The 10808-nt window shown below is 62.1% G+C and overlaps 1 protein-coding gene across 1 annotated transcript; it reads right to left on the reverse strand.

Moving 5' to 3' along the window:
- Positions 1–270: 270 nt before the first annotated feature.
- Theg (theg spermatid protein) lies at positions 271–10301 on the reverse strand. Its single transcript, XM_015503774.2, has 8 exons — positions 9560–10301; positions 9080–9199; positions 8768–8839; positions 8496–8557; positions 7918–7987; positions 7150–7267; positions 4989–5148; positions 271–575 (listed from the first exon to the last, which is right to left on the reverse strand). The coding sequence occupies exons 1-8, from the start codon at positions 9793–9795 to the stop codon at positions 337–339; spliced, it is 1077 nt and encodes a 358-aa protein (XP_015359260.1). The 5' UTR covers positions 9796–10301; the 3' UTR covers positions 271–336.
- Positions 10302–10808: the final 507 nt, after the last annotated feature.

The raw sequence follows: 10808 nt of genomic DNA on the forward strand, positions 1-10808 counted from the left end.
GGGGGGGGCCTCCCCAGCCTCTGGGCTTCAGCCTCCATGTCTGTAGGCCCATGGGTTAATGGGAGAGCTGCCTGGGTCGGAGGTGCCACGGACCACAGATGGCTGGATGGCAGGTGGGGGCTGGGGAGCCTCGCAGGTGGAGGGGATGGAAGCCCACCCTCGGAGACTTGGCGGAAGTGACTTAGGAAATGAAAGGGCTGCACAAACCGCAGGCACATGCAAAAATATGCATTATTATTGCTCCCTGGGCGCCGCAGCTCGCCCCCCAGGCCAAGAAGCTCAGTGCACACGGCGGGTTACTCTTGGTGTTTACTGGGAGCTGGGTCAGGCCTGGTGTCACACTTTGTTGGTGATGCTCTTTGGGGTGGCAAGCTCGTCGAGGCGTGGGGACGCCTGTGCCACCCGGGAGGCTGGGGAGATGCGGTAGGGGTCGTAGTCCTCATTGAAGTCCTTGCGCACCTTGGGCTGGGCCAGGAAGACCACCCGCGGGCTGGCCACCGCCTTCTTGGTGCCATCCAGCACCTCCCAGCGGGGATCACGATCAGGAACGCATTTGTCTGACTGGGCCTTGGGCACTAGAGGGTGGGAGAGAGGAACAGTCAGGCTCAGCCAGTTCCCACGTGGCGGCAGGACTCACAGCAAGGCCACGCTCACCTGGAGCGCGTAGCCACGAGAAGAGCGAGGTGACACACTGCAGTGTGGACGGACCTAAGGACCTCGTGCTCAGGGAGAGCCAGACACACAGGGCACGTATGGACTCCAGGACAGGAGGGTCCAGAGAAGGACGTGGACATGGACCCACGCATGCAGAGCTCAGGAGGGAAAGGGGACTGCTCATGAGGTCAGCCTTCCTTTGGGGTGATGGAATGTTCTGGAATTAAGTAGAGGTGATGATTCCATGACCCCAAGAGTGTACTAAATACCACCCTTTAAGAGGGTAAATTGTGAAGAGAAAAGGTTTCAACTGGCTACAGTTCCAGAAGTCCTTGGGGCCAGCCCAGAGTCCACCCTCGGCTCTGCTCTGGTGTCACTGTGGGAAGGGGGTTCACAGAGGCACATCTTCTCCCAGGAGGTCAGGGAGGCCTGGACCATTCCCGCACCAGCTCCCTCCTCGCCATCTCCCCACCCCCCCACTGCAGCCTGTCGGGGAAGAGCGAGCCGGCAGGGAGGAAAAGCAGCCTCCAGGCCCTTGGCTTCCATCTCTGGGAACTCTGGCCCCATACTGGGGGTCACAGGCCCCTTCCAAAGCCCCTCTTTGCTTGGTGTCTCAGTGCACATGGACGAGGCTCCTGGGCCGAGGAGACCTGGCTCCACGGGAGCCCTGGGGGAAAGCCAAGCGCCTTCCCTGGCAAGCGGGGCCCGGGTAGGGACACAGGCCCAGGGTCTGCAGCAAGTGTGCGGCGGGTGGCCAGGATTAGCCCTCCCAGAAGGCTCCGAGCAAGTGTGGAGCCACGTGTGCACCTGCGCTAGAGACACTCTGACCCCTAGTAGCACACCCCTCTGCCAGCCGCCTCTCTCCCTCCCCTCCATGACAGTGCAGGCCTTGCAATTCCCAAGGGTGCTACCCTGCACCATCTCGGTCATTCCACCTTTCTAAATGCGGGTGGCAGTCCACGGGTAGAGCCGGTGGTAGAGACAAGCTTAGCACAAACACCCGATTCCATCCAGCACTGGGGAAGGCACAACGAACAGATCTCAAGTGGCAGCCCGTGGGCAACCTCGTGGTAGAGACCCACTTAGCACAAACGCCCCGATTTCATCCAGCACGGGGAAGGCACAACGAACAGGTCTCAGGTGGTAGCCCGTGGGCAACCTCGTGGTAGAGACACACTTAGCTAAACGTCTGATTCCATCCAGCACGGGAAGGTACAACAAACAGATCAAACAGGTCTCGGGTGGCAGCCCGTGGGTGGCCTCGTGGTAGAGACCCACTTAGCACAAACGCCCGATTCCATCCAGCACAGGGAAGGCACAACGAACAGGTTTCAGGTGGCAGCCCGTGAGTGGCCTCGTGGTAGAGACACGTTTAGCACAAACGCCCGATTCCATCCAGCACGGGAAGGCACAACGAACAGATCGAACAGGTCGCGGGTGGCAACCCGTGAGTGGCCTTGTGGTAGAGACGCGTTTAGCACAAACGCCCCTATTCCATCCAGCACGGGAAGGCACAACGAACAGGTCTCAGGTGGCAGCCCGTGGGTGGCCTCGTGGTAGAGACGCGTTTAGCACAAACGCCCCTATTCCATCCAGCACGGGAAGGCACAACGAACAGGTCTCAGGTGGCAGCCCGTGGGTGGCCTCGTGGTAGAGACGCGTTTAGCACAAACGCCCCTATTCCATCCAGCACGGGAAGGCACAACGAACAGGTCTCAGGTGGCAGCCCGTGGGTGGCCTCGTGGTAGAGACGCGTTTAGCACAAACGCCCCTATTCCATCCAGCACGGGAAGGCACAACGAACAGGTCTCAGGTGGCAGCCCGTGGGTGGCCTCGTGGTAGAGACGCGTTTAGCACAAACGCCCCTATTCCATCCAGCACGGGAAGGCACAACGAACAGGTCTCAGGTGGCAGCCCGTGGGTGGCCTCGTGGTAGAGACGCGTTTAGCACAAACGCCCCTATTCCATCCAGCACGGGAAGGCACAACGAACAGGTCTCAGGTGGCAGCCCGTGGGTGGCCTCGTGGTAGAGACGCGTTTAGCACAAACGCCCCTATTCCATCCAGCACGGGAAGGCACAACGAACAGGTCTCAGGTGGCAGCCCGTGGGTGGCCTCGTGGTAGAGACGCGTTTAGCACAAACGCCCCTATTCCATCCAGCACGGGAAGGCACAACGAACAGGTCTCAGGTGGCAGCCCGTGGGTGGCCTCGTGGTAGAGACGCGTTTAGCACAAACGCCCCTATTCCATCCAGCACGGGAAGGCACAACGAACAGGTCTCAGGTGGCAGCCCGTGGGTGGCCTCGTGGTAGAGACGCGTTTAGCACAAACGCCCCTATTCCATCCAGCACGGGAAGGCACAACGAACAGGTCTCAGGTGGCAGCCCGTGGGTGGCCTCGTGGTAGAGACGCGTTTAGCACAAACGCCCCTATTCCATCCAGCACGGGAAGGCACAACGAACAGGTCTCGGGTGGCAGCCCGTGGGTGGCCTCGTGGTAGAGACGCGTTTAGCACAAACCCCCCTATTCCATCCAGCACGGGAAGGCACAACGAACAGGTCTCGGGTGGCAGCCCGTGGGTGGCCTCGTGGTAGAGACGCGTTTAGCACAAACGCCCCTATTCCATCCAGCACGGGAAGGCACAACGAACAGATTGAACAGGTCGCGGGTGGCAGCCCGTGAGTGGCCTCCGTGGTAGAGACACGTTTAGCACAAACACCCGATTCCATCCAGCACGGGAAGGCACAACGAACAGGTCTCAGGTGGCATCCCGTGGGTGGCCTCATGGTAGAGACGCGTTTAGCACAAACGCCCCTATTCCATCCAGCACGGGAAGGCACAACGAACAGGTCTCAGGTGGCAGCCCGTGGGTGGCCTCGTGGTAGAGACACGTTTAGCACAGGAACATCCCTATTCCATCCAGCACGGGGAAGGTACAACGAACAGATCGAACAGGTCGCAGGTGGCAGTCCGTGAGTGGCCTCCGTGGTAGAAACGTGCTTAGCACAAACACCCGATTCCACCTCGTGGTAGAGACGCGCTTAGTATGCATGGCCGGGCTTTAATCCAGCCTGGGAAAGGCACAAGGAACAGGTCATGGTCACAGCCCTTCCTGGGGAGTGCCTCCATTAGAGAGCCAGTTCCAGGCCCCCAGCAACGCACACATCCGCTCTCAATCGTGTTGGCACTTTTTTTTTTTTTAAATATTTATTTTTTAGTTCTCGGCGGACACAACATCTTTGTTGGTATGTGGTGCTGAGGTTCGAGCCCGGGGCCGCACGCATGCCAGGCGAGCGCGCTACCGCTTGAGCCACATCCCAGCCCGTGTTGGCACTCCTGAAAGGCCGGTGAGCGTGTGCTGACAGGCACCGAGTCCTCACACCCACGGTGTGAGGGGCGTGCGATGAGGTGAGTGCTGCGCTCCCACCCTTGTCCTCCCTGGGCAGAGAGCGCCACCAGGCAGAGGACCTCACACACAAGAGCAGGCGCAGACAGTCTGAGGGGTCTCCTCAGTGTGCTCAGCAACGCATCCAGACCGTCCTACCTAAACGCAGCTCTAAATCAAAAGCCAAACCAGGAATTGGACAAGTGATATTGAAGAGGGACCCGCTGGCCACCACACAGACCACGGTGTGATGCAGAGCACGGATAGCCGGAAGCCGCATGGGCGCAAGGAGCCGGAGCTTGCAGGCAGCACTGCCCCACCCCCAGCAGGGGCAAAGCAGGCAGAAGGCGGGAGCCCCAGGAGCTCGAGACCCGGCTGGCCCTAGAGGGGCCAGGGTGTTGGGGCACACGGTGGAGTCTGTGCCAGGTGTTCCAGGAGCAGAGGTTGAGTGGGGGGGCACTGGCCAGCGGGCGTGCATTGGGCGGGGACTCTGGGCTGCGGCAGGCTTCCAGGAGAGCACAGTGACCCCCTCACATGTCCGCCTGCCTGCCGCCTGTGTCTGCCCTGCACTTGGTGCTAAGCGCGTCCCCATAGCCATGGCTGGTGGCCACGAGCATTTTTCCTGGTGCTCTCCAGTCCTCTTGGATTGCTGGGGAAGTGGGTGTTTAACTGGTCCAAATGCCCCCAGGTGACTCCAGAAAACCACCATTCCTAAAGGGGTGACGCCCTCCACTGTGACTGCGTCCTCCACCGGGTCAGGGCTCCTCCTCTAGGGAGCCGAGCCGGCGGTGCAGATGCCCACAGCACTGCTCATGGTCAGCAGTGCAGGAGCAGAGCAAGGAAGCCGGCCGGCCGCACTGATTTGCAAAAACAGGCTTCCTATCCAGACTGGTGTCCCCACCCACAGCCTCAGGTGTGGCCGGAGCAGAGCCCCAGGGCACCGACTCACTGGCCAGTTGAAGGAGACGGCTGTAGTCTGGCACATGGGGTTTAGGTTTTGGCACGGGGTCCCACTCTTCCAACACGGTGGCTGGGACCCTAGGTTTTGCCAGCCGGAGGGTCCGTGAGCTGGGGACTGCCATCTGGGCTGCCCTGGACACCCGGGACACCTGGAAATAGGAATAGGGAAGGAGCAAAACAGTCCATGACTGCTCACTGACCCTGAAGCAAAGGATCCCATAAACAACACCGAAAGATAAGAAACAAGAAATTAGTCTGCAAAAACTTGATGGCCATCATGTATAAAGACCTCCTTCAAATCAGTAATAGAAACTTAACAGGGAATGGGGTAAGTGAGATAAAAGGGTGGCCCTAAATGGTCAACAGTCCTCTCTACTGACTAGGGAAATGTACATTAAGCATCAAAATACCACTCCAGGTCCACACATTTGAGGAAAAAACAAAAAAAGGCCTGAGGTTACTGAGCCCAAGCGAGAAGGCCGGCGAGTGCTGGAGTAAGTGCACAGCTCGAGAGAGCGCGCCATCACGCCCACCCTCAGAGAGCACAGCACTGGGGCCCGGACAGCAGAAGTGCTGAGGTCTGCAGGCCTGGGTACACACTCAAGGCAAGCCACCGTCCACTAGTAGGAGCAGGTCCACTAGCAGGGGCTGCACAGGTCAACACGGTGAATTCCTTCAATGGGATGTGGCCCAGCCCTAGCACTGCTCTCCAGCAACCCCATCGGGATCCCTCTGCGATCCCTCGCGTGGAGGCAAGGACAGGTGCTGCTCGCTCACGCGAAGCCCAGCACCCTGGGTGCCAGTTGTGGTCTATCTGTGGGCGTGGAACTGTGCCACGCTGGCCAAGCTGGGACAAGGTGGGACCTGGCAGGAGCTCACCTAGAAACCTGACAGATAATTCTAGCGTTTCCCAAAGAATTCGTGCTCAAACAAAATTGGTTTTCCTCAACTCTGCCCTGGCTGCTCTGAGCCCCCCACCAGGGTCTGCAGCTCCCCGGCAGCTGGCTGCCACCTCTTCTCCCATGAGACCCCTTCAACCCTGGATCCTCCTCCGCAGCTGGCCAGGTTGGTACTGAGGGACTGCAGGGAGGGCTGGGGAGGGGCAGCTGGACCAACGGTGGACTGTAGAGGAAAGAGGTGTCAGGTGTGCCAAGGCCTGGGGGTTGGGTCCTAGGTCAGAGGGGAATGCCACGGGGAAGGAGAGGAGGGGCCAAGCTCAAAGTGCCCATCCCTGAATTCCAGGCTCAGAACTGGACCTTCTCTGGAGGTCTGGGCTGCCAAGGTTCTGGTGCTCAGGAGTAGTCAGGGGCTGGGCGAGGAAGGCAGGGCGGGGGCAACCCTCTCCAGGGATGGAGGGCAGGCAGAGGGCGGAGCAGGCAACCAGGGCCTGACCTCCTTTGGACCCAGATGCCACCCACCAAGGAGAGCTGCAGCGTGGGCAGGTGCTATGGAGGAGCTTCACCCAGGTAGGGTGGCTGCTGCTGGCCTATAACCAGCCCAGCTGTCCAGCCAGCCACGGCCAAGCACTATGCAGCTCCACAGGAGGCTGGACGCTGCTGACCCGGCCAGAGGACACCACCCTGGGCTGGCTGTAGCCGCTGTGGGTGCTCTGCACAGGTTGGGAGGCCAGACACCCGGGACCCAGAAATCCCATCCCCAGGGATGGCAAAGCCTGCATTCCAGGAAGCCTGCTGTGGACAGTTGGAACTGGAATGGCTGAGGCCCTCCCTGGCCAGCAGGAGATAGAGGGTGGCTGCCCCAGGGGCCTCACCCCACCAACCAAGGAAGGGCTAGAGCTGCCCAAGCAGCAGGTGAAGCCCTGTTTCCCTGCAGTCAGAGATCAGGGTCAGGGTCTGGAGCTCTCCAGGCCTGCTGGTCAGCAGGACGCACTCCCGCAGGGCCAGCAGGACATGGGCACTTCCGCAGGGCAGCAGCGCAGGCTACTGCTGAGCCACGCCCAGCCCTCCACCTCGCAGCTGCATGGCCCGGGCTGAATGGGAAGCTTTGAGATGGCTCTGGGCCCACATGGGCAGGGAAGGACTGCCCAGAGCAAGCCCCAGCACAGAGAGGGAAACGGGCAGGACCTGCCAGCACAGCAGCAGGCCTCGGGCGGGCAGCTCCCGCCCCGCCCCAGGGCATGATCCGCCTACCTCAGACATCTGAATGCTCCAAATGTTGTTCCGGATCTTGGGGGTGGCCAGCTCCTTCAGGCGGTTAGAGCTTTGGAACTCCAGGGTGGCCCGAGGGATGGGCCACGTGGGCGTGGTCCTGGGGGAGCGGCAGTTAAGAGGCCAGCCCACCCAGGGGTGTGCGTCCCTCCCTGTGAGCCCGTCTCTCTCTCAGGCCTGTTTCTGGGATGAGGGGAACCTGAGCCCCAAGAGGAGACTCTGGAGCCCAGGACAGGCCTCCCTTGGCCTCCAGCGGAGTTGGCCTCGCCACTAGTCCCAAGAGGTAGGGCAGCTCTTCCCAGGCACTCCCAGCTGCCCCGGGAGCCTGGGGAGGACGCGCACTCCAGGGACACAGCGTTTGTCTGTGGGTGCCCGGAGACACCGTGGGGGTGGTCAGAGCCGACCGGGCGAGCTCCCCAGGCCCGCACCTGAAAAGCCAGGTCCCAGCTCCCGTCTTCCCAGGAATAAATCCCCGCTTCCCCGCTGGGCAGCCTCCCCTGGGCCTGTCTAAGGCTGGAACACGTCTGCCACCAAGTCCGTGGGCCAGGGCTCCCCAGTACAGGTCAGAACCCGCAGAGACAAAAGGCCCCTCTGCACGGGCAGCCTCCGGGCCGTCCACGTCTGCCTCCAGCGAGGGACGGACGGGTGCGAGCTCAGGCGGACCTCAGCCTCGGAGGGCTTCCCTGTGTGCACAGCTTCAAGGGTCAAGGGGCGGCGGTGGTGGCCCGCGGAGCGCAGCCCTCCCCTCACCTGTTGTTGTTGTAACACTCCAGGTAGAACCTTCGTGGCCGCGCCAGCTCCTCCACCCGGCGGGACACCGCTAGAAAGGGAAGCCGCCCAGTCACCAGGGCGATGTGGGCCCCACGTGACCACTGCCCTCTCCCCTGGGTGTCTGCAGGCCCGTCCCACGGTGGGGACTAGGCAGGACTGCAGTGAACTGTGAGGCTGGGCCGCCTGTCAGAGGCCACTTCTGCTGCCCACAGCAGGGAGGACAATGGGCAGCACCAGGGAGTGTGGGACCCCACGCAGTTCTGACTGGAACTGGGGTCTGGCTGAGGTTAGTGCGAGCCCTAGGGGCTAGTCCCTGGAGGGCAAGTGGATGAGCCTGCAGTCCGCTACTCCCTCCATGGCACTGGCCACACTCGGGGCAGAGGCCACATGGAAGGAGGACAGGAGTTCCTGCGCAAGTAAATACTGGCTGCCCACACCCCTCGTCCCAAGATGGGTCTCGGGGGCTCTGGAAGCCTGGGAATCGTCCTGGGGGGAGCCCAGGAGGAGCTGTGTCCCCAGCCCCAGGGACCCACAGCCCACACAAGAGGTCCACCTACCAGGAACAGTGATGGCCAGAGTGGTGTCCTTGAGAAAGCGCTCGGTCCAGTAAACGGAGGGCCTGGAATACAGCCACAGTCAGGGGGGCAGCGGGGCCAGGCCTCCCTCCCGGGGAGCCCTGATGCAAGAGGAGAGGCAGTGGGACGAGGAGCCCCGCCAGGCATCATGGTCCTCTGGCGCCGGGCAGCGTTGGGGTAGGCAGCTGGAAAGGGGCACCGCCAGCCTGGCCACAGCCCCACAGGCGCCCTCACAGGGCACAGGTGCCACTCACCAGAAGAGGCAGAACTGCAGGTTGGTCTGGCGTGGGGACCTCCAGGCATAGCCCTCACAGCAGCACCCCCTCCTGCGACGAGAGGGTCCCAGCCCTGCCTGTGGCTCGGGGTTCACCTGTCTCCCCACTCCTCACTCCTCTGGACATCACTGAGGGGGCCCCAGAGCCACCACCCTGTGAGGGCCTCCTGGGTGTCCTGGCCCCAGGCTGGAGCACACTGCCCTGAGGCGAAGGCCGGGTGGGCAGGCAGGGAAGAGGAGGCCAGGGCTGGGCTCCCCTCCATGCCAGGGGCCAGCTGGCTGCAGCCCTCACCTGTCCCTGGGTCCCTGCCAGTTGGTCTTGGGCTTGGCCAACTCCAGCAACCTCCGCTGCCGCCGCCTCTTGCCCCTGGCCATGGAGACGCTGGGGGTCTCCTCCGCGATAGTCAGCCGGCTGTGGGAGAGCCTGGGGTTGGCTGGCCGCCTGGGCTTCCAGCATCTCGGGAGCATCCATGTCTGGGAAGGTGGCCCTGGCTCTCAGCCCCAGCGCAGCCCCGGGAGATGGGGTGAGGCTGGCTGCTACCTCCTGTGCTGTCACAGCCTGGCCCACCTCACGTCTGAGGAGGACCTGCTGGATGCCAGGACCCAGAGGGGCACTGAGGCCCCAGAACAGCCCCTGCCTCCCAGAAAGCAGGAAAAGGGCAGGATCTGGACACAGGCTTCAGGGGAAGCAGCTCCCTCCACAGTGAGAGACTGTGCCGAGGACCCCCACCCCACAGAAGGCACACCCCACGGTGGCATCCTCCCTGCCCACCTCATCTCAGGAAGGTCCTCCTCGGAGTCCAGGGACACTCCAGGACCAGGGGCCCCCAGGAGCTCCTGGCCTGCCATCTCCTCGGGGGGAATCTCCTCTTCTGGGTCTTGGAAGCCCAGCTCAGCCTCCTGAGGGTCTTGGAGCAGGCCCCCAGGGGCACCACTGTCGGGCTCCAATCCCGCCCCAGCCGCAGAGCTGCGGTGGCCCCCGAGCGAACCTCGCCAGCGCTCCCCCATGAGCAGGCCCCCTCAACCTGGACCTGCAGCCTCCTGACCCGCTCCCTCAACACCCAGGGGTCCGCCTCACCCTGGCAACAGGAGAATGTCCCAGCAGACCCCCGCTCAGCATTCCACCCAGCACTGGGCTCGGGCAGGTCGGGCAGGTGGGCCTCATGCAGGCCCCACTGGTGTGGGCTCAGAAGCCTGAAGTCCTCACTCTCCGGGGCCAGTTGAGAAACTGCCCCTGACCTGGCTCAGCAGCGGCCTCTCAGCTCAGCTGCCTGCCTGTGAGAGACACCGGAAGGGCCACCTGGGGTCCCTGGCTCTTGTTGGGTGAGCCTGTCTGTAATTTCTGGAGCTCAGGCAGCTGTCCTGTGTCTGGGAGGGTGCTAGGCTGAGGCCTGAGAGCTGCGGGAACCTGGAGCCGGCTCTGGGTCTGGGCCTGCTAAACACCTGAATTCTTAGCCATTGTAAACCGATTAAATTCAAGTCATTGTATCTGGGGTTTGTTCCTTAGCAGAAGGATCCTGGGTGTTGCAGCACCCTGGAACTAAATCAACCTCTGTGATCCCCAGAGAGGCCACCAGCCCCTCCTGACTCCCAGGAAGCACAGTGGAGAGGACAGGTCCAGAGCAGCCACTGTGAGTTCTTGTGCACAGGTCACCCACCTAAGTCACCTCGCCAGTCAACCTCACACCACTGGAGGGCATAACGACAGGATCACAGAGGCTGGAGGGGTATGACCCTCTTAGCCCAGAGGGAGCGTTGGGGGCTGCTGCTCAGATAGCAAAGTCACAGCAAAGCACGATCGCCAAGGCCAGCAATTGTGTCTGAATGTTGCTGGGAGTGATTCTGAACAGGGAAGTGGGGGGGTGTGGGCAGGGAAGGAGGGCTGTGGGGGAGGAAGCTGGCTTGGAGAACACCAACTGGCCCTGGGGCAGTTCTGGGGGTCAGAGGCCAACAGGGCTGGCTCCCTCTGAGCCTCGGAAAAGAATCCAGGTGGGTGCCTGTGGCTGTGAGGCAGGCAGCTT

Source organism: Marmota marmota, unplaced genomic scaffold (genome assembly GCF_001458135.2).
Source record: "Marmota marmota marmota unplaced genomic scaffold, marMar, whole genome shotgun sequence".
NCBI classification, from domain to species: Eukaryota; Metazoa; Chordata; class Mammalia; order Rodentia; family Sciuridae; genus Marmota; species Marmota marmota.